The 27729-nt window shown below is 34.1% G+C and overlaps 1 protein-coding gene and 1 long non-coding RNA gene across 6 annotated transcripts in view; one reads left to right on the forward strand and one right to left on the reverse strand.

Moving 5' to 3' along the window:
- On the reverse strand, positions 1-26968 carry RNPC3 (RNA binding region (RNP1, RRM) containing 3). Of its 3 annotated transcripts, XR_003679551.2 has the most exons (16): positions 26411-26968; positions 25186-25233; positions 20860-20978; positions 19907-19990; positions 19393-19504; positions 18227-18295; positions 15187-15329; positions 12238-12363; positions 9399-9550; positions 7084-7245; positions 5915-6009; positions 5765-5823; positions 3551-3683; positions 2776-2847; positions 1448-1739; positions 131-209 (listed from the first exon to the last, which is right to left on the reverse strand). XR_003679551.2 is itself a non-coding variant. In XM_028489048.2 (15 exons), the coding sequence occupies exons 1-14, from the start codon at positions 26600-26602 to the stop codon at positions 2788-2790; spliced, it is 1551 nt and encodes a 516-aa protein (XP_028344849.1). In that variant the 5' UTR covers positions 26603-26968; the 3' UTR covers positions 1-209; positions 2776-2787. The 3 variants fall into 3 exon arrangements, 2 of the variants coding, with proteins under 2 accessions (XP_028344849.1, XP_028344848.1); XM_028489048.2 differs by lacking the exon at positions 1448-1739 and having other exon boundaries at positions 1-209; positions 9399-9547; XM_028489047.2 differs by lacking the exon at positions 1448-1739.
- The window catches only part of LOC102983424 (uncharacterized), a 139316-nt gene continuing 138342 nt past the window's right edge, over positions 26756-27729 (forward strand). For all 3 annotated transcript variants that reach the window (XR_003679552.2, XR_447637.4, XR_008617167.1), the window contains exon 1: positions 26756-26845. This is a non-coding gene — a long non-coding RNA (uncharacterized lncRNA). The remainder of the gene's footprint in view (positions 26846-27729) is intronic.

Below are 27729 nucleotides of genomic sequence, written 5' to 3' on the forward strand. Positions count from 1 at the left end.
TTTTATTGGAAAGAAAATAATTTATTATATATGAGGAAGATGATTAAAATACATGTGATATATCGCTAATAAACTGATTTAAATGCATATAGTTTTAGTTTTTAAATACACTTTAAAAGCTGTTACGCACAGTTCCATAGTCCAGGTGGTCAATTTCGTCTCCACAAAGTTGGAAAGCACTTGAGAGATATGAAAAATTCAAATGGAACCTAAAATACCATAGAAATTCATTAAAAGTAATCACGATTATAAAACAGTTCACTAGTTTTAAAATAACTAAAAGCTAAAACATTTCTATTTAGAAAATTAGTGAATCATGTCAGTACAACAAAATTTTAATTGTCTAAATAAACAGCTTACACAGAAACTGATTTATAACTTTAAAAAATAAAACATTGTAACTGTGCCAATAGAAAAAAGTAACAGCAATTTCAATATCTCTAACTTTTTGTACCCAGAGTGACATGATTAACAGAATTTTTCATTGGTTGCATAGTACTATTTATAGCAGGATTTGCAAGAAAGAAATGTAAAGGCTCCAATGCTTTATTTTCCTACTTATAAAAGTTTAGATGGTTAGGTTGGTGTCTTGGATCCACCTTACCATTTTAATCTAACAAGTAGAATCCAAACTGGTCAGTCCTTAGAACTACTAAGGGACCTTTTTAAATTAGATTCTTGGTCCCAATTCCAGAGATTCTGATTTATTAGCTCTAGGGCAGAGTCCAGGAATCTTTATGTGTAAAAATCCTTCCTCAGTGGTTCTCAACCTTGGTTGCACATTAGAACCAATACTTTGGGAGATCTGAAAATCCTAATATGTATGCTGCAGTCCAGACCATTAAATCAAAACTCTGGGGGAGAAACCCAGGCATCAGTATATTTTTTAGTTTATTATTATTGTTTTCTTTAGTCAGTATTTTTTTTTTTTTAAAGTTCCACAAGTCTTTCCAATATGCAGCCAAAACTGAGAACCACTGTTCGGGTGGTTCTGGTTATCAACTAGTCTGGAAACCACTGCTCTTACATACCTACCAGAATTTTTCTTTCCACTTACTGAGCTACCCTGAGTCAACATTATGTCTTCTCCTCTCTGTTACTCTTTTCTTATTCCTTTTGTTTTACTTTGCTTAGAAAAAGAAAGAGGAAAAAAGATACTTCTACTTGCTATCTCAATAATAAAACCTCAGATGTAAGGTCTGCTACTCTTATTTGGAATTTACATTGAAATCCAGTTATTTAAATTTTCAACAAATGTACTTTTTAATAGGAAAAAAAAACCCAAATTTTACAACACATTATATATACAGAACACCTAAACCAGATACATCATGAAAAAGAAAACATATATGTTACTGAATTAGGTTTAGAAAATACATAAATAGAAGAAACAAGAATAAAATTTGTGTTAAAGCAAATGTATACATTGTCCAAGTAAAAAGCTGACCTGATTCACTAACTTTCCCTGGAAAAACTACATAACCTAAAGGACAGCACAGAAAATTCAGCAACAAATCTAAAAACCACATAAAAGATTTGTTCAATCAACACAGATAATTTTTAAAATACTTCATTTCAATACATTGTAAAAAAAAATTATTGCTTAAACTGGATCAATGCTCTGGGGAGAGACAAAACACTTGCAGGAAAATCAAAAAAACACTGCCCCAAAAAGGATACAACAAGAAAGGATACACTTTGTATGACAGTATTACAGCAGTATTTACGCAGGAATGCTTCTAAAGAAGAACAGCAGAATGCATTTTAATTTTTTTCTTATTTTTCATGTTAGATTTACAAATAAAATGATTTTTTTAAACATACACTGAAAATGGTTTATTTTTATCTGTTCTTCTAAGGTATTTGTAAGACTTCTGACTATACTAGTATAGACACTTCACAACAAAATTCAAATATTCAAGGTGCCTCCCAAAAGGAATAAACATTAGGCAAAATTTTCTTTATATAATTTTTTCAACTTAACCATCAGTAATTCTGGCTCACTTACTTCATGTTCTTCCAGTATACTAAGGCAGAAAGATTTAAAATAATAAAAAACAAAAGGAATATATTTCTACTCATCTTTTTTAAATCAATGTGACATAAAATGCCTAATTCTACCATTTTTTAATCATTAAATTACTTAAGTATGAATTAAAATTACTTATTTGAAAGATGAAATACTTCATTTCAAAAAAATATGTGCATATTTCTGTGAGGTGTACAATTGGTAATTAGCAATGCAAATTCTCAGGTCCCACCAAGGGTAACCAACTTGTCCTGGCGTGGCAGACACTTTCCCAGTGTTAGCATTAAAAAGTCCAGTATCCTGGAAAACCCCTTAATCACAGGAAAACTAGGGATGATTGACTACCCAAGGCCCAACTCCCTTGCAGACCAACTGAATCAGAAACTCTGGGTGGGGGTGAGGGGAAACCCAGTAATCTGTGTTTTATCAGGCCCTCTAGGTGATTATAATACATATTAAAATTTAAGAACTACTGCTTTACTCTATGAAGAAAAAGTAAATAAAGACTAATAAAGATACACTGCCCTTACAAAATTCATTCCCCAAATTTTTTACATACAAATAGGTTTTATTCCATAGTTTTAATTGTGAAGTTTAATGGAAATTAACTGCATAGACAGAAAGAGAGAGAAGATCCTTTAAAAACGTTAGAAGATACACGAATTACTATTCTTTCAGGCTTTTATCCTTCCTTAATTTTATCTCAAGAAAGTCTTGTCCTTTTATTACGTTATCTCCACACTTACCTTTACTAATTTTTAACACTTTCTTTTTCCTTCTTTAGAATCTTGTTTTGGTCTAGCAGATCGAGCAAACTGCTAATATTTAAAAATTAAGGTTTTCTTCACAAACATGAAAGTAATCTTTTCTAAAGAACTGTCAAGAACTTCCTAATATAGGGTAGGAGTACAGTTTTTATTTATCTCTATATTTGTCTTCCTACTCAGTCATTCATCAAATATTTGTTGACTGCCTCCTAGCTGTCCATGATCTGGGGAAGAAGTAAAAATTTATTTTTTCTTTTAGTCATTGTTTACACCTAGACCTTTGCTCCTTCATTTATCCCACTGATTTCTAGTTTGAAACTGCATTAACTAATGAAAGCAGGATGGTAAATCAATGATATATTTTGTTATTAAAATTCTCAAACATAAATATGAATAATACAATAAAATATAAAATAATAAAACTATAACGAATCATATCTTTCTTTAATGATTCCAAATGTATTTCTGGATACTATAGTATCTTAGGCTTAGCATAAGTATGTATATTTTAAACTGTATTAAGTAAAATGTTTAGACTTGGCTGGATTTTAATAACCTCTTGATGCTTATTTTCCAATAAAAATTTAAATAACATTGTCATTTGCCTCAACTAAATATATTTATAACTGAGTATTCTCAAGCTAGAATGCCAGCTGTTCAGATGAAGGATAATATAAAAATTGGTTTCAATTATACCCTTACTCCTAAAAACTACTGATCCATAAGTCTTGGAACAGACAGATTTGAAGGATACAACCACCATAGGTTTTCCAAAAAGAATGTATCCATTAGCTTCCTTTAATGCTTTTGCTGCTGCTTTTTCATTTGGAAGTCCAATGAAAGCTTGTCCTTTCATGCGACCTTCTTTCATCAAGCGTATATCAAACCTAGAAGTCATGGAAGAAAAAATGGTTTTGACTCAAAGAATTCTGATGAAGTCAATGGGAATGCAATGAACAATTTAAAAATTTACTATTTCAGAATAAAAATGACTATACTGTCTGATTAGCACATTGCTCACGCTTTCTAAAATTATATTTTATATTCTGTTCTAAAATTGATTCTGTAAGTAGGTAATACAGAATTATTTTGATGATGTCCTTATCTTTTTTTAGCTGTTATAAATATATGTGATTTAAAAATCATATTACTAGCAACTATAAAAGCAAATTTCATAAGTTTTTCTTTCATATGTCTATTTTTAAACAGTTTTATTCAGCCAATTTAATACTACTGATATTTACTCAAGTAAAAAAACAACTATACGACCAAGAATAAAAGGGCTGACAGGAACTACAGAAAAGTAACATGGAATTTCAGAGTAGGAAGGGACTTCACTGATCATCTACTCAAAAACCACCATTTTACAGATGATGTGTACAGAGACGGAGTGACTTCTTCAAGGTCACACCGATTGCTAAAGTTAAAGCCAAAAACACAAACCAGAATTTGTATTCCAAGTGTAGTCTTCTATTATTCCCTAGTGTATTCATTTTTCAACATTTTGGGGGAGGAAACTATACTCAAAACTGCTTAAAAAAACAGACTAATTTATAACTAAAGTACTGCCTAGCATTTAGTCTATGAGACTAGCAAAAGCAAATAAAGAATGTTTAAAGTATCAAAAAATGCAGCTAAATTCTTTTCTAACAAATTCACATGACTAGTCCCACAGGAGATAATTATTAATTTATCATTTTGATGTGTACAGCTTTCTCAATATAGAATTTTCCCTTTAAATTCTAATGGCAGGCAATACTGGAAGTAGAAAGAATGTATATACATGATACATATATATGTGTGTGCGTGTATGTATATATATATATATACACACAAACAATACATATACTTATATATATGTATGTGACACATACATATATTTATATATATACACACACACACATTATCTATTTTTAAATTTTTTCCCCTTATAATCATGATTCAAAGGCGGCAACAAGAAAAAGGGCCAGTATTTTGCATGGCCAGCAACATAAACTTTTGGTATCCTGATAAGATATATCTGTCACTAATGAATATAAAATGGACATGGTTTTTAAGACACGGTGCTCACTGAGCATGCCTACATAAAAAGGTACATAGCCCAGATAAGACTTTAAAAATATTAGTTTCACAAGAAGATTAAAGTAAAATTAACTAGAGTCATTTCTCTAATTTACCTCCATTCAAAAGTCTCTCTCCTTACCTTTTCTAATTTTCTTTACTTCTAATTTATATGGCCAAGGTCTTACATACTTTAGAGTTAACCAATTATAAAATTTTAAAGAATGAAATTCTAACTCCAAACATTAGCTTTTATATCATTTACAAATCATATCCTTCTCTTTTGCACTCATAAAACTGGAAGCCTTCCCAACTGAACAAAGAGAAGTTACTGCCATGGTAAGAATCTAAAAAACTCTGCCTGACTGCTATATATTCCTGGATGAGTCATTAAAACGCTAGTTTTCAAAATGTAATCTTTGGACCAGCAGCCTAGTCATCATCCATACACATTTTAGAAACACAAATTCATGGGCCCTATCTCAACCTAGAATATCAGACTGTCTAGGGATAGACCAAATAAATGGTTTTAATAAGCTTTTACACAGGTTAAAGTTTGAGAACCACTACTTTAGAGCTAGGGATTGAGGCCTGTTTCTATAAATAATGCTTTACTGGAACTCAGCCATTAATATTCATTTATGCATTGTTTACAGCTGCTTTAATGCCACAAAGACAAAACTGTGTAGTTGCAACAGACACCATAATATTTTAGTATAAAAATATTAAATTTTTACTATCTGTCAATTTAAAAAGAAGTTTGCTGACTCTTGCTCTAGATGTCTAAAAGATTAGAGCAATTTCTTCATATAATTTTAATCTCTAAAGGGGAAATGATGTTTAAAAAAGGGCTAATTTCTAACAGATTAAAAACAAAACACGATTTGAGAATATACATGCCACTTACATTATGCGTTGTGTTTCCGACGAAAAGTCAACGTATCTTCCAAAAATAAATTTAAGGTCCTAGAATTTCAACAAGGAAAAGACTAATAAGGAGGAAAGCCAGGGGAAAAACATGTAAAATAATAAAACCAATTTATAAATTTCAACTTACCTTTTCTTGTACTTGTTTAGCTAAATTCTTTACATAAATTCTACAGTTTGGTTCACCAGGTTCATAACTTCTAAAAACTGAAAGTGTTTCCATTTCTTATATAAAAACAAAACAAGGATATAAAATTAAGACAGTTTCATCAATTTTTCAAAGAAAAACTATAATGGCATTCAAATATATCTGTTAAATAGACAAAATAAGCATTAAGAAAATGTTAAAACCATACAAATTAATGACAATGTTACTAATGGGATAAAAATACCCATTAAAAATCTAAAGTGGTGATATGAAAAAAAGTTTAAAAATTTCAGGCATCTAGAATAACTAAAATTTATCCAATAAAATATTTCTGTTAAAACTCTGTAAAGCTTAACTTTGAGTTACTTTATTAAAAAAACTAAAGCAAATAAAGATGCTACCAAATATTTGTGTAATTATTTTGCTTAAAGTCAATCTCCCAAACTACCAGCACCAATATATTCAAATGTAAAAATAAAGTACTCAAATATAATAATCAAGTATTTCAGGCAAACTGTGGCTTCTGAATCTCTATACGGCTATTCCTATTTAGTGACAATAACCATCTTTCCTGACAACTAGGTGTTCTAGGCAAAAATATGTCAGTTGGAAGTCTCTTTCCCATTATTATGGGAAAACTTATAATGTGTTACATGTCAATCTAAAACCCCTAAATATTTTCCTAAAATATACTAAGAAAAATCCGTTAAGAAGCAAAAAACTATCACATTAGGATATAAAATTCATAAACATAGGCTTTTAATCACCAAATAGTTAAAACTATTCTTTTTTAGACAAATAATTGCTCTGCATACATCTCAGAGACAGTACTGTGACAGTCTATCAACTGTATCCAGAATACAGAATTCCAGACTGTGGGTCACACTGATTTAACATGTCATATAAGTTTCAGGAATGAAAACATTCTTCCAAATAAATATAGACTGGAAACATTATACTGAGAGATACTTTTCCTCCCTATAAAGTATGAGTACTAAAAACCAAAAGTGGTGATTAAAAACATTAACTGGAGAGATGTTTTGAAGCATGTGCTTTGAATAAAGTAAACAACATGAAGAGATTTGTTTTGCTTCTGAAGGGCCAAAGAAATGTAAAATGGAATAAATGCTGGTTTATTTCATGAAAATTACCTTCTCTAGAAATTCTGCCCTTTTCCAACTCCCTTCTAGAAATACATTCTGATGGCATTTCATCAGAGTCTTCTTTAATCTCCTCTGCGATGCTCAAATTTGGTTTTGGGAAGATTTTTCCAAATCCTATATTGGATGCATCAACTTCAGAAGCAGGTAAGTCTAAGAGTTAACATTGACATCAGCCATTAAAAATCCCTCCCTTCAAAACAGTTTTTCATTTCCATTTTTAATTTTTAAGATACATTCTAGCACTAAAACTCTGGTGTTTTTCTCAATACTCTGAAACACGGATAAGCAAACTTTTTCTATAAAGATTCAAACAGTAAATACTTTAGGCTTTGCAGGCCATATGGTTTCTATCATGACTACTCAACTCTGCCACTAGAACATGAAAATCATAAAATAAGACACTTCCATCTGAGGGTACTAAAAAAAATCCATTATACTTCTCACCAAAACAAAAAGAGCCAATCCTAATCAAAGTCAGGAAAAAGAAGTATTTGTGCACTTAATTACTTATTCAATTAGGAAAATTAAAAACCATTATAAATTTTAAATTTACAACATAGCAACATAATGGACTGCATTCAGAAAACATGAATCTTAGCTTCAGCAAAAATTAAACTGACTTGGGGGAGAGGGTTGGGAAGGACAGGATTAAACATTCAGGAGAAAAATTCTAGTTATACTACCTAAAAAAACAAAAACCCTAAAAAAGCTGTGAAAATGATGTAAATAACATGCCATATTTAGGATTATAAAAGTCTCCTCATAACATAGAAAAGCCATCGTACCAACAGACCTCCTGTGGCCTGAAGGCATCAGTAAGAAAAAAACTTTTAAAACTGTTTTTACTGTTAATTCAGCATTACTCTACATTGATGCAGAATGGGACGACTGTCCCCCCTCACAAAGGTCTAAGTCCTTGAGTAAATTAAACTTAAAAAAATAAAAATTTGAGTCAAGGGGTGACTAGCCATGAGAAAAGAAAGAAAACCATACAAAAATACAAATATAAATACTGAAACAAAAAAGGAGCAATCTGAAAAGGCAATGCATTCTCACTAACCATCAGAGAGACAGGAATTAAAACCAGTTACAGTTTATCACTCAGTACATTTGCAATACTTCCTAGAACTCTATCCTATATTCACACAAGTGCTCAAAGATATATGTACAAAAATGTATATTCCAGGGCTTCCCTGGTGGCACAGTGGTTGAGAGTCCGCCTGCCAATGCAGGGGACATGGGTTCGTGCCCCAGTCCAGGAAGATCCCACATGCCGCGGAGCGGCGGGGCCCGTGAGCCATGGCCGCTGAGCCTGCGCGTCCGGAGCCTGTGCTCCGCAGCGGGAGAGGCCCGCATACCGCCAAAAAAAAAAAAAAATGTATATTCCAGAATTTTCTGTAATAATAAAGAAAATGGAAACAACCTCAACTTCTATCAATAGAGTATAATTAAATAAAGATTGTTATAACTATACTATGGAGTGCTATGCAGCCATAAAAAAGTAACCCATGATGGCTCTTTAAAAAAAGAAGTAAGGGAAAACAAAATGTTTATACGCAAGTATAGGATAAGATCTGGAAGGACTATTTTCATACCGAATTATTAACAATGGTTATCTCTAAGTATTGGGATAGGGACGGTGGGGTTTGAGGTGTTAACTTTTTTAAACTTTATATGCTCCTGTTTTGATTGTATTTTCTATAAGCTGGTATTATTTCTGAAATTTAAAAATTAAAGAACAAAGAAATGCCACTGTAGTATAACATCAAATTAATGTTTAAAATAAGCAGAAAAAAATCTGTAATTTCAATACGTTATCTTCAAACTTACAAATAGTATCTTGTAAACAATCTTCCATGTCTTTTGGATTAAAAAAAATTTTTTTACATGAAATCTACAACTCAAAAAATAATCACACTGCTTGTTTTCCTAACCAATAATACAACTGTACTAATAAAACCAGAGCATCACATATAACATGCAATGAAAAAACAGATCAATACAAGAAACAAGAAACTCTTTTATCATATTTTTAGTGTAAACATCAGCAAAAACGAGACTAAACCTCACCTTAGAGTTCATTACTAGCAAAAGGTTACTGTGACAATCTTACCACTAAGCTCCAATTTTAGTTATATAAAAAAGTTTAAAATGGACAGTATTATAAAACACTAAGACCTAATTGCATATTTTAAATATATTCACAAATACTAAAAAACAAAAACATATAAAATTTAATTCTAATACAAAAAAAACTGAGAAGAATTTTTACATAGCATGTTAAAGAACTAGAACACGCTTACCACAATTTTGTTCTTCACAATTTTGTTCTTTTTCTAAATCTTTCTTAAATGCAGCTGACATGTCGGTAGATATATGGAATTCAATTTTTTTATTACCTACAGGTTGTGGTTGGTCAAATACATCCGAAGGTAACAACACTGGATGTAAACTGCTGTTTACAAAGAATCACAGCATTACTTTGTAAGTGCAAATAAAACTTTGAGTAAAACATTATTTCATATTTATTTTAAATTTAAAAAGCTAACACTGATAAAACACACTATAGGCATTGAACAAAGTAACTTACATTTAACTTCAATAAATCCTAACAAATGTTCTCATATAGGTATTATTAAATTCCTAGTTTAGACAGATAAGGAGTTTGAGGCTAAAGGATGTTAAATTGCATAAAGTCACTCAGTAAATGACAGAGACAGGACTTTAGGACTATTGATTCTAAACTTCAGGATATTTACCAATAAGCAAAAAAGTTCATTCTATGTCTAATGTAAGCATTTTATGCACTGTATTCTATGTACTATATATAATAAACCTATGCAGGTCAATGCAGTAGCCACAAGCCACATGTGGCTAATAAGCATTTGAAATGTTGCTGTACTTATGCTCTAAGTACAAAATATAAACCAGTTTAACAACTTTGTGTGAAAAAAGAAATATAAAACGTTTTAATAACGTTTTATATTAATTATATGTTAAAATAACATTTCAGATATAATCAGTTGGAAAAAATATATTATTAAAATTAATTTTACCTTTTAATGTGGCTTTTGGAAAATTTAATTGGTTCACATTACAGCTGACCCTTGAACAACTTAGGGATTAAGGGCCCCAACCCTGCAGCAGTTGAAAAGCTGTATATAACTTCATCAGCCTTCCATATCCATGGTTCCTCTGTATCTATGGATCCATATCTAGGGATTCAACCAACCTCAAATCATGCAGTACTGTAGTATTTATTGAGAAAAAGTCTGCATATAAGTGGACCTACACAGTTCAAACCCATGCGTTGAAGGGTCAACTGTATTAATTTTTAATTGTTTGGTGCTGCTACAGATCAAAAGCATGGGACTGTGGTGTCAAAACATACCTAGGTGGGAAATATGCATCCTATTATGTATACTTAACATGAAATAATAATTTTAAAAAACCCAAAGTCCCATTCCTTTAAAAATGTAAAAAGATCATTTTAACAAACTTCTTCCTCAATTTATAAAGTTACTTACAAGTTCAAGGGAAATCTACCTTGTAGAAAAGCTGAATAAAATTAAAATTGCAATTAATGGCAATTTTCATCTGATTAAGATATTAAAATACATAGAATTCCATGGCAAAAAGGCAAGTAAAATTTCTGCCATAATTTCAAAGAAAATTTGTTAAGCAAAATGTCAGATAATCGGTGAAAAAGGAAAAAAAAAAAGGACAATATATTTCAAACAAAATACACAGTAATAAGTACTATTTCATTGGCAATTTCTCTACTCCAACAGAAAGTTTAAGACATAGTCGGAAGTTAATTTATACCTAATAAAATTCTTTCATACCCATAGCCCTGACCATCACCCAACATCTACGTAATTTTCCTGGAAAGTTTATTACAAGGTGACAAAGTCTGAAAGAAATTCTTAATTGTTTTTAATATCAATGGCATTACAATGGCTCCCTCAATGTATTCAAACACCATAACTTAAAATTTAAGGCAGATATCCCCACATCCTTCTAGCTTTCCCTTTCATCATTTCTATTCCTACGCACCAAATTTTCCTACCTCTGGAAACTCACTTTTTCATTCACACTGGATATCTCTTCCCTGCCTAAGTTTTGCCTCTCATCCTTCAAGCCCAGCTCAAATGTCTCCTCTCTCTTAAAGTCTTTCCAGATTTCTTGACTGGCTGTGACTTCTCCTTCCTCACAACCCTTCATTCTTAGTTACATCTTCTTCTTATGTCATTTATTATAATTGCTAATGCAACAGTCATCTGTGCATATGGCTTACTTACCCATAAGACTATTAACTCACTGTTTGAAAAGATAGCATTGAGCTTTGGAAGAATGTTCCAAACCACATAATATTTAGCAGAGAACTTATCACATATTTGATAAATATTTAAAGGTGGGTCCTGTGTGCTAAGCCATGTGAACTTTTACCAGGTAGGGTACTTTGAAGTAAAAAAATGTTTGATATCAGGTAGTGGAGTTAGGAGAAATTAACAAAATTTCATATAAACACACTGGTGATGGATGCCATTATCAAAACTGTGAATGCAGGAGGAGAAAGAGATAATGAAAGGAAAGTAAATGAATTTTGTTTTGGATAATATCTTAAGTGCCTACAAGACACTCTTGAGTATGCAAATAGGAAGCTGGAAATGAAGACTTTAGATCTCAGGAGGTTAAATCTAGAGATGGAGATTTGGAATCTATTAGCTGCAACAGGTGAACCATAAAAAAATTAATGATATTAACAAGGAGTATAAATATATGAACAGAAAATGACAATGGACAAGAGTATATGGAATCCAGTATTTTTAAAAAAAGCAAGTGAGTGAGTAAGAGAAAGTCACAAAAGAAAAAAGTAGGAAGGAAAAGAGGAAGAGAGGAAGTAAGATGAGAAATTAAAAAAGAGACTAAAATTAAGGGTGGACAATTCTGAAACCTGGGGCAGTCAATAATATCAAATGCTGGTCAACCTTGAGAATTAAGGATACTTGTGAATTCGGCAAATAAGCAGTCACTGGTAAACCAGTGGACTGATGAAATAAAAGTCAGAGTGAGGAATGATTTAAGCAATCAGACAAAGTACATACAGAACCCTTATCTTATAATCCAAAACAAAATTACCTGTGTGAAGCAGATGATGGTATATTCAACATATCCTTTATTTTTCTCTTTTTTCTCACATGGCGCTGCTTTATTGTTTTTGGTCTTTTGGGCTGAAGATTTGCTAGTTCCATTAGTTTGGTCATTCTACATTGGAGGAAAGAAAAGTAGAAAAGATTTCTTTTGTGTAGAAGCATAGCTATTTACAACTGCTTTTGTTAAACAAATTTGTATTGAGCTTATAAATTATAAAATGAGTTGTATGGCATAAGTATAATTTCTAAGCCATCAAATAAGATATAATCAATCTGACAAAAGCTCAAGTTACAAATCTCCTTGCTCAACTTTCATCTTAGTTTGAAGGAATTGGGAATTTACTTAACTGCAATTTGTCATTTTTAAAGATATGTTTTTACTAAAAAAATTATTAGTTGCCCAAATGACTGAACTTTGATGCCAAAAAGTTAAACAAAATACACTAAATATAATCTATGTAACTTTATTGCTCTTTTCTTGACTAATATTCAAAAGACCTTACACACATAGTAAAATTATTTTGATTCATATTTTAATTATTAAAGAGAACCTGGACTTAAGTACTTTTACTTAAAAATATTTTGTGCATAATTGTTGGAAAGCATCATGATATAAACAAGATACTTGAGAACAGTTTTCAAATACTATACTCTGAAGTAGCTTAATCAATCAAGGGGTGACAATTGATACCTTATACATAGCTTATCTCCATTATGATTATGAATAATATTTAGAATAGATCTTGTCTAAGCTTTCCTGGATCTTCCACAGGATCAGATAAAGTGCTTCCACAGAGCAAGTTCAAAAACCACTAGTCACAGCTCTACTTCTCCAGAGTTAAGTTTGTGAAATTCGAAAGCAAAACAAGCACAGTAAAATGTAGTGAAGTTTTAAACCTTTTTTCCTTAAGCGAGGAAAAATGAAAACATATGTTATAAATTTTTAAAGCCTCTTAACAATCATGGTTTACCAAAAATTTTATGAATAAATCCAGTTATACAAAATATATGTCTATATTCATAGATTGTTCACCCAAAGTATACTAAGGCTCTACACAGTGCAAGGCATATGTTAAGTAAGTAATCAATAGATATTTGCTGACAAATACATAGTGGCATATTTTATAATATTTCCAGAAGATAACAGAGAAGCATGAAACCAGAGGTTAGTTCATGCAAAGGCTTTGTTCTCATGACTCAAGATGAATTAGCAGAATTCCTCACTACATCCCTAAATGGAAACCTAAATAAACAAAAACAAAAATGGTTTTAGCTAGCCTATTAAAGCATTTCTCATACTATCATTATTTTTATAAAGAAAATAAAATTTACAGGTTAAGTAATCAGCCCATTGCAATGTTCTACATTCTTTATTTAGCAACAAGTTAGTCTATTAAGAACTGCCAGCCTTCCTTATTGTCTCTATTCAAGACAGATACTCTATTCACTCCCATTTTAGTAGTTCCAACATAACTCCTTCCTTAGAAAGAGAAAATATATGGAGCCACTACTCAAGTGGATGTTGCCTCAATAATAGTCAAATTGCTGCTGATTACTTGTATATGTTGCTTAGATTCTCTGCTTGGATTCTGACTCCTGTCAACCACTCCTTCTGTATCTGGTTGCTTCTGTGCATATCTGCCTAAGATTCCCATCATTGGCCTACAAAGGTATTTTAGGCTAGGGGTTGACAAATTACAGCCAAAGGACCAAATCTAGTGTCTGTTTTTTTTAAATAAAAAGTTTTGTTGGAAGATAGCAACATCCACTTATTTAGGTATCATCTATGGCTGCTTTCCACTACAACAGAACTCTTTGGCCCTATATAGAAAATGTTTAGCAATTCCTGTTTTAGGCTATGCTGTGGACTATATGTCTGAACATTATTAACAATTTACTGCTCTTTGCCAGAATCTTTAAACAAAATATATGTAGATCATCAAGAACAGCCAATAAAAGAATAATTCATTTGCAGTAATTTTTGTGAATGTTTCTGTATAAAATCCTATAGAATTGCTCTAGAAATTATTCTGAGGTGAATAAAGTCCAGGGGAATAAGCTGACAAAAACAGAAATACAACTTAATTTTGTTCTGTAAAGTCTCCACAAATACTGAATTAGTGCATAATGGATCACTGCCCCTAGGGCAGTGATGTACCTGCAAGCATGTGCTCACATTTCATCAGTTGATCAATACGTACCTAGTTTTATGCGTGTTTCTGTTTAAGAACACCTTATTTAATATATATTGCTGATCATTAACATTGAACTCACAGTCAGTAGTGCTATAACTCAGGCCTGAACACAGTTTATCTAACACACAGCATTTTCTCCATAAAGCACATCACAACCTTCTTGATCTTGGAAACACTAAGACAGCACCTCAACACTATGCTTGGAGACCATGTTAAACAGCAAAATCAACAACAGCACAAAAATGTGCAAAACATGGTACAACTAGACAGTGAAAAAGACACTTGTTTATGGTATGAGAGCTGAAACAAGAAGGCAGAATGTCACCTTGTTCTACCTCATCTAGGAATGTGCATGTCAAGAGACTCAAATTTTTCACCATTCTGCACATGCCCATGTCTTCAGAAGACCATAAAAGTACTGTAATTATTGACGCTGAAGTCATAAATAAATTGTAACAAGTAGGCAAATTTGCAAATACAGAATCAAAAAATAATGAGGGTCAACTGTATACCATAATCATCAATCCAAAAACTTACTCATAATACAAAAATGTTCCCTTAAGTCTTGATATCTAGTTTCAGGTCTTAATCTATAGCACGATGGGGAGCTGGGGATGGACAAATTCTAAAGACCCCGAATTATGAAGAAGTATATGCAAAACTTAAGAAGAGTAAGAGACTCTCTCTCCCATATTCTATGTTTCTTAGAATCTAAACAAATATTATTTGACGTTGCAAACCTTTGACGGTCTTCATCATCACTGCTTTCATATTCTGATTCTTGACTAGATAATTCCTCATCCTCATCTGGCAAAGGAGGTTCCTCCGGTGGCTGAGGAGATGCAGGTGGAAGAGGAGCATGTAGTGGCATATAGTCTTCATACTAATTAAAAGAACAAAGCAAAAATACTATGGTAATCTATGATGTTTAGAAAACCATTTCCATTCAGATACATGATTCTCACATCTCTCTACCTCATGATTTTCTTCTACACATTCAACATATATTGATGTGTCTTAGCAGCCTTCAGCTGATCACAAAACTTGTTTCTTCTTCCTTGGCACTTAGCTGGACTAAATTTCCAAACCTCCTTTGCAGTTAGATTTCCCCTGAGTTTTAGTCAATGAAATGTTAGCATAAAAAACTCCCACACAGGGCTTCCCTGGTGGCGCAGTGGTTGAGAGTCCGCCTGCCGATGCAGGCCACACATATAATTCTCTCTTTCTTCTTGATCTGCAGGCTGCATGGTGATGTCCTCACCAACTTGGGAATGCAAATAATGAAGATAACTTATCTTTTAAGTGACTCAGTAGAGAACACCATTCTGCCCTACTTTTGGAATGAACTTGGCATGAGCAAGAAGTAACTTGTATTGTGTTAAATTACTAAGATTTGAGTTTTATTTGTTAATAGCAGCTAGCATAATCTTTGCAATGTGCCAGGAATTGAGGTGTTGGGGTTATAAAGAAAAATTATGCAGCTAATAGTATACACATTAGAAAAGCAACCAATACACAATACAAAAGCAAATTTTCTATTTAAGTGTTAGTTCTCAAAATAATTTCTCATTGCTGTTATCTAAAAAAGTACTAAGGGTACATATATATAATGGAATACTCAGTGATAAAAAAAGAACAATGTAATGCCATTTGCAGCAACATGGATGGACCGAGAGACTGTCATACTGAGTGAAAGTAAGTCAGAGAAAGATAAATATCATATGATATCACTTATAAGTGGAATCTAAAAAAATGGTAGAAATGAATTTATTTATAAAACAGAAAGAGTCACAGATGTAGAAAACAAATTTATGATCACCAACGGGGGGAAGTGATAAATTGGGAGATTGGGATTGACATATACACACTACTATATATAAAATAGATAACTAATAAGAACCTACCGTATAGCACAGGAAACTCAATACTCTGTAATGGCCTATATGGGAAAAGAATCTAAAGAAGAGTGGATATATGCATATGTATAACTGATTCACTTTGCTGTATACACCTGAAACTAACACAACATTGTAAATCAACTATACTCCAATTAATAAAAAATAAATAAATAAAAATTTAAAAGTACTAAGAGTACTATAGCAAAATATTGGGTTGGCCAAAAGGTTCGTTCGTTTTTTTCCATAAGATGGCTCAATTAGCGGTTGTCTTTAACTTCATTCGAAACAATTTTGTTAGACTGCATTGTGACAGCTTGTCATATCAACGTGCGTTAAAAAAAAACTTATCAAAACTGGTGAATTTTTGTGTGGCCATTTTAATATCGATGGAAGAAAAAAGCAACATTTTCAGCATATTATGTTTTATTATTTCAAGAAAGGTAAAAACGCAACTGAAATGCAAAAAAAGATTTGTGCAATGTACGGAGAAGGTGCTGTGACTGGTCAAACGTGTCAAAAGTGGTTTGCAAAGTTTCGCTGGACAATGCTCCAGTCGGATAGACCAGTTGAAGTTGATAGCAATCAAATCGAGACATTAATTGAGATCAATGTCATAGCATGCGGGAAATAGCCAACATACCCCAAATATCCAAATCGAGCACTGAAAATCATTTGCACCAGCTTGGTTATGTTAATCGCATTGATGTTTGGGTTCCACATAAGTTCAGTGAAAAAAATCCTTGATCATATCTCTGCATGCGATTCTCTACTTAAACGTATTGAAAATGTTCCATTTTTAAAACAAATTGTGATGGGCAATGAAAAGTGGATACTGTACAATAATGTGGAATGAAAGAGATCATGTGGCAAGCAAAATGAACCACCACCAACCATACTAAAGGCCGGTCTTCATCCAAAGAAAGTGATGTTGTGTATATGGTGGGATTGGAAGGGAGTCCTCTATTTTGAGCTCCTTCCGGAAAACCAAACGATTAATTCCAACAAGTACTGCTCCCAGTTAGACCAACTGAAAGCAGCACTTGACGAAAAGCACCCGAAATTAGTCAACAGAAAATGCATAACCTTCTATCAGGATGACGCAAGGCCACATGTTTCTTTGATGACCAGGCAAAAACTATTACAGCTTGGCTGGGAAGTTCTGATTCATCTGCCACATTCACCAGACATTGCACCTTCGGATTTCCATTTATTTTGGTCTTTACAAATTCTTTTAATGGAAAAAATTTCAATTCCCTGGAAGACTGTAAAAGGCATCTGGAACAAACAGTTCTTTGCTCAAAAAGATAAAAAGTTTTGGGAAGATGGAATTATGAAGTTGCCTGAAATATGGCAGAAGGTAGTGGAACAAAAGGGTAAATAAACTGTTCAATAAAGTTCTTGGTGAAAAAGAAAAATGTGTCTTTTATTTTACTTAAAAATTGAAGGCACTTTTTGGCCAACCCAATAATAACTAAAATTATTCAAGAGTAGACATAGCCTACCATCGAAATTATTGATAGATCTGCACAGTAAATTCTAATAAAAAATCATCAACCTTTTAAATAAAACCAGAAAAATGGAAATTTTAGACAATTCAGTATGTTAAATGTAACTATCCTATAGGATAGCACAACGTCCTAGGTCAAAGGCCTGAACAATACTGGCAGAAATGATGGCCTCTATTACCAACACATCTCTTTAATGTTCTGGCTTTCTCCCACTTTCAATTCTCCACTGGACTATTATTATATTAACTTTACAATTGTTCTTCATTTTCAATACACATTCAATACACTGGAACAACATCTGTAAAATTTAGCCTCAATAATTTCACCTCAGGAAGAGAAATTTTGAATCTTGAAAATTCTAAGAGCTTTCTTACCATGGGAGGCCTTGCAGTAATTGGTCCAAAAGGTGTGGGCAAATTCATTTTATTCATAAGATGAAGCACCTTAATAAAAGTGGTAAAACATTTAAAATAAAATAGAAAAATGATGATTCAGCTCATATCTGATATTTTATGTACTTAAAAACTTTGCAATAACACTATTCATTACTTTAGTGCAAAGGAAGGACCACCTCTTGCCTTTATAATCCCAAGCCAGGGCTAAACTAGTATTATCTCAGGCACTGGTGTATCTCAGAAGATTAGCCTTCCTAAAATATTTGTCAATTCTACAAATACAATTATTCTCATTATTAAAAATGTCATGTTCTTACAACATAAAAATTTACTGAACTGTTTTTTTCCCTTGATTATTGTGAAATTACAAAACAGAGAAGTACACCTAAGAAGATAAGTATCACCTATATTTTGTACTTAAAAGTACATTTTATTGTCAGTACTTTGAAGCATCTGCTGAGGGGTCCTCTATGTCCTTTCCTTTAAGAAAGGAAAAGGTGTATGCTAAAGGAACAAAGAATTACCAGAAATTATATTTCCCAAATTAGCTTATGTTTATTAGTATTATTAATACTAAACATGTATTTTTAAGCTATAGTTTACATAAGCCTTTACTTGAATGTAGTACTTTTTTATTACCTTTTGCAACGGACTGAATGTTTGTGTCCCCCTCCAAAATTCTTATGTTGAATCCTAACCCACAATGGGATGGTATTAGGACATAAGGCCTTTGGGAAGTAATTAGGTCATAAGGGTAGAACCCCCATAAATGGGATTAGCGTCCCTTATAAAAAGCATGAGAGAGCTCTCTCACCCTCTTTCAGCTACATGAGGATACAAAGAGAAAACGGCCATCTGCAACCCAGAAGAGGGCCCTCACCAGAACCTAACTATGCTGGCACACTGATCTCCAACTTCTAGCCTCCAGACTGTGAAAAATAATTTTTTATTATTTAAAAGCCACCCAGGCTATGGCACTTAGTTATAGCAGCACAAACTAAAACACCTTTAAAATACTGAAACATCATTGTCCCTATAGGAATTAGGTCTAATAATATTATAAAAAAAAGTTTGAGAATTAGCATGAAAAGTAACATATAAGCTTGTACAAGTACTTACTTTGAGGAACATTTTTTTCTACTTACCTGTACGTAGAACTTAGGCACACTTGCCAAAGCATTTACTATGTTTGCTAGAATTGTGCTTGAAGGTGGTGGGTACATATACTTGAGGCATGAATTTAGAGGAAAGGTCAGCCTAAAAAGAATATTTAAAAATGCTTATTGTGTTTTAATAAGTTTCATATCAATAACTCATTTTAGGTAACCTAATAACATACAAATTGCTCAAATGATTCAGTAAGAGTGCTCTGTATTGATTACATTTAAAAAGAAACTTGCCTTCTGATTGCATTATAGAAGAATACGGCATTCCTTATCAGAGAACATCTTACAACTTTGAACACTAAAATGGAACCAAATTCAGTGACAAACTCTTACAGCTCAGTATGTTTAATCAACACATTAAAAATATGCATGATATATAATAAAATGTTCTTTAAAAAATTATCTTATTTGCAATACACACACATCCCACACACACACCACCTATCCAAAACAAAACCAAAAGAACAATGAAATACAAACAAAAAATGCTAACCCATGGTTTGGTGCAATTCCATTTTCTATGGTTAAACAATCAAGTTCTTTCTTTTCTTTATCATCTTCCACAGTATCATCAGACCTAAGAAATACAGAATCAAAGTTGATCTTACCTTTAGAAATAGAATGAAAAATTGCATACAAAAATGACATATTATCTTTTCAAACAGGGCATTATGCAAACAGTTCCATAAGTAAAACTTTCAATTATTTCTTAAGTAAACACTAATGAAAAAGAGTATCTATTCCAGATATTATAGAAGGCATGGCACATTTTCATTTACTCTTCACAGCAACCCTATGAAGATGGTATGATAAATCTCACTGACACCCCCGCCCCACCAAAACTGAAGTTCACATGGTATAAATCAGTGGCATACAAATTTCCTCAATGTACATCAATGAGGGTCTGTTAAAACTCAGACTGCTGGGGCCTATTCTCCTCCCCACCCCCAACACCCCAAATTTCTGATTCAGTAGGACTAGATTAAGGCCTAAGAATCTTTCTTTCAGTCAAGATCCTAGACAATGCAGCCGGTACAGGGATTATACTTTGAGAACCACTGGTGTAAAGCAAATTTATAAAGGTTATATAACTACAAAGAATTACAGCTGGGACCCAAATACCAGGCCACGGCTACTCATGACACCTTGCTATATCTAACACAAGGACTTTATACTAGTTACCTTCCCTCCACTTAAAGTTGAATGCTTTTCACCCTACTCTTTTCCCACTTCACATTGATTAATTCCTAATATTAAATCAATACTCAGGTTCCTAAAGCACAATTAGGAATGAACAAATATATTGCTTTAATGTACTAGATTCAGTAGAGAGATATAACCATTTACTGTTTCAAATTATTTACCTGCTAGTCTGAAAACAATCCAAGAGCAATACAACGGATTAAAAAAAACACTTTTAAAATGTACAAAAACCTATCTACATACCTTTTCTTTTTTTCAGTGCTTGAAGAAGGACATGGTGAATGAACTTGATCTTGCTCTTTTGCAAATTCAACAACTAAAGTATGACCTAAAAGCTTCAGTTGATGAAGTCTTGTCAATGCCTTCAGTTGGAAGAGTAAAAAAAAAAATTAATAATTATACCAAAATTATTTGTTAGAGACCATATATAAAATAATTTATACATGTTTTTTGTTAATGCTCTTAACATTTCCTTGGCTATTTCTTACCCATTTCTCATCTCAGGCTGCCAAGGCTTCATTACTTTTTAAGCAACTACTTCCAATCACTTAGGAAAACTAAGATCTGGTTAAATACAATGCTGCCTATACCCAGGCAGCTAAAAATGTTTAGAAAAACAAACATAATGAATTGCGCTAGTCTCACTTTAAATTCACAACCACAAATCTGAGGGTGACCCTTAAAGAAACCACAGTCACATATTATATTAGTTCATACAACCACAAATCTGAGGGTGACCCTTAAGGAAACCACAGTCACATATTTTATTAGTTCATTTTTTCTACCAATCTCTAAGACAATATTTTGTACTATTTCCTTCTTCCTCAACCTCACAATACTCCTGTCCCATTCTTTTAGCCTAGGATACTGCTTCCTACTTTGAGAAAACTGAAGCAACAAGATGAGAATTTCAGATTTCCCACCATAACTTCCCATCTACCAGCTTCTGCATCCACATATTCTATCTTCTATCTGTTATCACATGTTAACAATCCATGTTTTTATTTAAATCTAGTTGTTTTACTTGTATACTAAATCCCAGCCTCTCTTCTGCTCTCTGGAACTGTACAGGGTTTGTTCCTACCTACATTGCTAATTTTCTGTCCTCTACTGGATCATCAACATCAGCATACAAACATAGTCTGATTTCTCCCATCCTAAAAAATATTTTTTCTTCATCTGTTGATCCAACTTATCACTCTTCCCCACCCGTCCCCACCCCTCACTCCGCTTTAAATTACTCTTGCAATAAAACTCAAGAATTATCTATGCCGTCTATCTAAAATTCCTCTCTGCCCATCCAGTCTCAAACTCACTCCAATCAGGTTCATGCCTTAATCAGTCCACTGACACTGTTTGTCATAAACAACAAATTCTGTACTGCCACACCAATGGTCAATTCTCAATCTTCATTTTACTGCATTTAACGCAATCACTCCACTCCCTCCTTCATACATGTTCTTCACTTGGTGTCTGGACACTATAATTTCCTAGAGGTTTCTTCCCAGCCCATTGGTTTCTACTCCTCACTGTGGCTTATGCCGTCTCAAACTCTTAATGTCGTCATACTCCAGAGGTCTATTATTGGTCCTCTCTATCTAATCCAGCACCCTAATTTTAAAAACCATCTCTATGCTGATGATTTCCCAACTTATAATTTCAGCCCAAACCTCTGTCCTTAAATCCAGGAACATACATCCAAACTACTGGAAAGCTTCTCTTAATTTTAAATATTTTAAAATTAAGACTTCAGGAATTGAATCTTCTCTCCCCATCCCCCTTCAAATGTTCTCAATCTAGAACCTTCCGATGGTAACCCCCTTCTTTCATTTACTCATGTCAAAAATCTTGGAACCGTCCTCAACACCTCTTTCCCACATGGCATATCCAAGCCACTGAGAAATCCTGTTTGCTTCTACCTACAAAATATATCCAGAATCTGACTATTTCCTACCATCTCTACTACTACCATCACGGTCCACGCAACCATCATCTCTGGACCGAATTAACAGTATAACCTTTTAACAGAATTCCCTGTTTCTACTCTTCCCTGCCTTCCATCTACTCTCAACACAAAGTGATACTTTTAAATATAAGGTGAATTATGTTACTGCTTTGCTCACAATACTACAATGGCTCCCAATTTTACTCAGAGTAACATCTACGGTCCTTACAGTACCTACATGATATGGCCCTCTTACTTCTCTGACCTCAAATTCAATATCTCCCCTCATTTTTTTTTGCTTTAGCCACAAGCTAGCGCATGCCAGCTATTCCTCTTACTGGAATGCACCTCCCCAAAATTCCCTTAGCTAACTTCCTTCACTTCCTTTAAAACGTTGCTCAAATATGACCATAACTACCTTAACTGTAGCTTAATCCTCCCAACCTAGCACTCCTGATCCTATTGTTCTTTTTTTATAGCATTTATCATTTTCTAAAATATTAAACTCATTAAGTTTATTATTTATGGTCTGTCTCCCCTTTGAGAATGTGAGCTCCGATGAGGGCATCAATCTGTGTTTTATTCATTGATATATCCCAAGACCTAGAGCAGCATCTAGCACACAGCAGGCACTCAATACTTTTTGAACAAATGGAACTTTAGGCCTTAACAGGGACTATAATTTTATTCTACCATCTTTATGCATCCTTATTCGACTCCATTATACAAAGCAAGTTTCTATATGTTTTAATAATTTTCAAGTCCTTAAATCAGCCTAGACCTCTCACTATCAGTGAGCCTTTGATTATCTCAAATATGACTGAATTGCTTTAAGTTTCTTCCTCTCAAAATGTATGTCACACATTCTTTTCAAAGTTATGGCTTTTAATTTTTAATGTTAGACAATAACTGGTTCCATGCCCTCTCCTCCAAGTTAATCTTGACTCTAAAACAAGGTGGTTTTCATTACCATATTTTACTAAAAACTTTTTATGCTATATTTCAAAAGGTCTTTTCTGAAAAAAAGTTTTTCCTATACTTTAATACATATAATGTGAAAGTTCTCTGTAATCCCATCCTTGGAGAAAGACATTTATTATTCAATTTGGTGTACAGCTCTGCTACATTTTGTTCTATGCATAAACTAACATACACAGTATTGATACTAGTTTTCCAAAATTCCAAGGTTACATATTATATAATGTTTTGCAACTTTATTCATGTACTCTATCTGGGCTACATTCCTTATTAATACATATTCATTTGAGCTCATTCTCTGAGGGTTGTAGTCCAGTGTATGGATATACTACAATTTAAAGTATCCTTTCCTCTTATTGATAAGAATTTGGGTCATTTCTATAGTTTCACAATAAAAATACTTTACTAATACACTGTGTTCATTCTTCACCTGTGTCATCACAGGTTAAAACTCTCTTCTCCTTGCATCCATGAGAATTTATTTTCTAGTTCTACCTCCTTTTTAACTTCTCACTCCCAGTCTTCTTTGCTGGCTCTTCTCCCTTTGGGCAACCATATCCATTTACCTTGTTGAGGAAACTCCATTTTTAACCCTGCCTCAGCTCTAGGTCCATATTTTTAATTGTTTTTAAAATATTTCCACAGAAGTAGCCCACAGACTCCAAAAAATTAATAGATAATATGTGAATTCATTACCTACCTTTGCAAACATCCTCTGAATCCTGCCCGTCATGTCAACTAATGTAATAACCCAATAACTCAGTCCAAAAATTTCCAAGTATTCCCTCTCTCTCAACCACTACATCTACAGGGATCACAGGACCAACAAACACAATCTCTACCAAATGAATATCTACTTCTTCCTTTGTCTTCTTACTGCCTTATTCAGATCCTTTCTCTTGCCTTAGCCATCATAACATTTCTCTTGTCTTTGCTTTCCATTTGGTCTTCCTAACTCTAATCTTTTTCCATATCCAATCCATTACATGAACTCTACCAGATATCTTTCACAGACCTGACCATATTACTGGTCAGCTCAAATATATCAAGTGCCTTAAGAATAACTACTAAACAAAATTCAATTCCTTTCTCCTTCCACCCAAATTTAGACTCAACCTATCTTCCAAGTCCTATTTCAATTTCAATCCTTAGTTTTTGCTCCACTTAGAACTTTCCATGCCCCACAGCTTTATTTAGTGTTCTCTAAACCTGGAAGGTCCATCTCCCTTTGTTTTCTACTCAAAATCTAACTAATCATTAAAGGTCTACCTCAAAGGTCACCTCCTTTGCAAATGATCCCCTAGGATTTTTTTTAATATATATATTTTCCATTTAATGCTTAAAACATCTTGTCTTGCATCAGTTACAGAGATAGTTATCAATGTTTGCATCCTTTAGAACTTGTCATTTTTAATTACATATGAGATTACAATTCAATTTTAATTCATGTTCCAGTTAATCTACCAGTCTTATGTCCAAACACTGGGCAAAATCTGCCAAATGACAAACCAAATGTAGTCTATGGGGCAAACTCTGAAAATACAAACCCTTTTGCTTTTAAAAAGTATAGTTTAACATTATGCTCCATTTTTGAACTAAAACTGGAAAACAGAAAATTGTTAACAATAGAAAAGAAAAAGTCATACCTTTATAGCTGCTTTTTCATTAGGGAAAGTAGCAAAAGCTGTATGTTTCTGAAAAACAAGGTACAAATTATTTCAAATATAATTTCTCATAAGGAAGTCTGATATTTTACCAGCTGACAGTGATTTGACACATTAATAAAATCACAGAAAAGGACAGGAAATCCAGATCATTTAACTGATTACTAAATTCAGTACACTGCTTTTGAATCAGTTTAGGATCAAACTTCTTTGAGATGAAAAGACTTTCTCATATAAAGGGGCGCGCACACACACACACACACACACACACACACACACACACGGCATGTTTTACATATATTTTCAAGTAGTTCGACAGTCCATAAGTTTAAAAACCCCTACTATACACAGAGGACCACCTTTAAACCATCCAAAAATATAAAATATCTTCCATGTATAACGCACCTAAGAGCTAACCTTTCCTCTATATAGCCAAATGCAAAGTTTAAATTGGTCTTTCTAACTCAGTAATTCTCAACCCTGGCTGCATTATTAGAAACACCTGGGGAAACTTTAACCACTGATGTTTTGCCCCATCACAGGCCATCTGGCAGAAACTTAACATCACCACTGCTATTTTAATGGAGAGAACTCATCTAAAACATCTTCAGGTATAAAGGAAAATAAAGTAATTGTGTACATCCCAGTGTTGGACTTTGAACAGTCTTAAAATATTGCTCCCTGAAGGATTCCGTTGGAAATTTTTTATGAAGAACATCTTTGTCAAAAACTTAGTAGAAATCCTGTAACTGGTTTACTCAAGTTACCGACTACTGTAGCTTCTCCTCTATTTTGATGAATGTCTTAACGCTGGCTTATAAGTAAACCAAGATTTTTAAAAAGTCCTTCGTTACATACTTCTGAGAGTACTCTTGAGCCTAAAAGAAATACCTCCAAATTCAGAGGAGTTTCGAGATTCCCAGGATGGGAAAATGGAACATAACTAAGCTTCTCTTTTCATTTTTTCTTCTTTGCCTTTCTCACTTGCCCTTTTCCGCAGCGTGGCGACTAACCTAGGCTCGAGCCAATTAAAACTTGACTTGGGACGCAAGATATTTTGATATGAAGGAGGAAAGACTGGGAAGCCCCCACTACACAAGCGCATCTCCCTCACTCTTTTCTGTCTTCTTCCTTCTGTTAGAACTCCTCCTCCCCAGGTCAACAGCCAAGGGCCTTCCCCGGAGGCTCGGGACCGGCGCGCCCTTACCAGTCGCCCCTTATCGGACAGGACGCGCACGGACTGCGCCCCGAAATACTTCAGTAAGTCCTCTTTCTCCTCAGCGGTCAGCTCGGCTGGCAGGTGCCTCACTAGAAGGGTTCGGTCACCCCGCGGCGGAGAAAGCGAAGCAGAGCTCTGGCATCCTCTCGACATCGGCAGCGGCTGTTCTGGAGCCGCCATTTCTCACGGAGAACCAGCAACAGGGAAGCCACTGAAGAAACCGCAGTGATCATAAAAAGCTGAGCTAAATGAGTGTTTTCCCACTTCGCGCTAAGGATTCTGGAAACAAGGAAGTAACGCGAGAGATGTCGCCTTCTCGCGAGACCTGTAGCACGGACGGGTGGCAGCTCTTCGGAGACACGTTCTTCAGACTGAAGGGCAAGGTTCCACGGTGATGGGAAAGCAAAATGATTCAAATTCCAGGTAGTTGATGACGGCATTAAAAACAAAAATTCCCCCGAGAAAGGTGTAAGGATTTAAAAAAACTGTCAATGCGTGAGCGACTTCAGCCGCGTTTACGAAAGAGGAAGTAACCCCAAGGCCAGAAGGAGTCACTGCTGCGCATGTGCTAGCTGGGAGCGGGTCTGGGCGTGGCGCCAGGGAGGTCTGGAGTTGCGCTAGCCGGGTTTCTAATCCTGGCAGATTGCAAAGTGCGTCTGATTGGCTGGCTGGCTGGAACTTGGTGTGGGAATACCGGGTCTGTGTCGACACTCGGAATGATAGTGCCTAAAGATTGCACATTTTATCTTTGGCTCAGTAGCCTTCACGTAGCCAGGCGAACTCAGTTTTAAGGATCAAAAAGTTGAGACAGACACTTGTTTTGTTGAATCATCGGACACGTAGCAGCAGCGTGATACGGTCTGGCCGTGGTTCCCTTTCACGGAATTTGCGGTCTCTAGGGAGAGATGCCCTAATATAAATCCCATCAACAACTCTAAGGTGTAGGTACTCCTCCCCATTTTACAATTGAGCACTCTGATGTACAATACAGGGAGGTGTAAGTCACACAGCTATTAAATGACCGAACTGGGATTTGACCCTGCTAGTGTGACTGGCCTTTACACTATTCTGCTTCGTTCCTGAATGGAGCGAGGCAGAGAAGTCTTCCTAATTCCATACAAAGAGGGCATTGAGGATTCTGGATAGAGGTATTATTTTAGGTGCAGCTACTACAGTCTGGAGGCCTAAGGTGCCTCTTAACTGCTCTTTTTATTTGCTACTTGATTAGATGGTAACTGTATAGCAGTAAACATAACAAAGTTTGGCTCCCATGGAAAACGGGTTGGGGAACAAGGGAGGGACAGACA

This window comes from Physeter macrocephalus, chromosome 4 (genome assembly GCF_002837175.3).
Source record: "Physeter macrocephalus isolate SW-GA chromosome 4, ASM283717v5, whole genome shotgun sequence".
Lineage (NCBI taxonomy): Eukaryota > Metazoa > Chordata > Mammalia > Artiodactyla > Physeteridae > Physeter > Physeter macrocephalus.

What these genes read in the sequence shown, in the direction of transcription:
- RNPC3 (XM_028489047.2), bottom strand. Translation starts at nt 26,602, where the DNA reads ATGGCGGCTCCAGAACAGCCGCTGCCGATGTCGAGAGGATGCCAGAGC. An exon ending in TTACTGCAAGGCCTCCCATG is followed by an intron (nt 15,330 to 18,226) that starts GTAAGAAAGCTC and finishes TCTTTTAATTAG; the next exon opens with TATGAAGACTATATGCCACT. An exon ending in TTGGAAAACCTATGGTGGTT is followed by an intron (nt 2,848 to 3,550) that starts GTATCCTTCAAA and finishes TTTAAATATTAG; the next exon opens with CAGTTTGCTCGATCTGCTAG.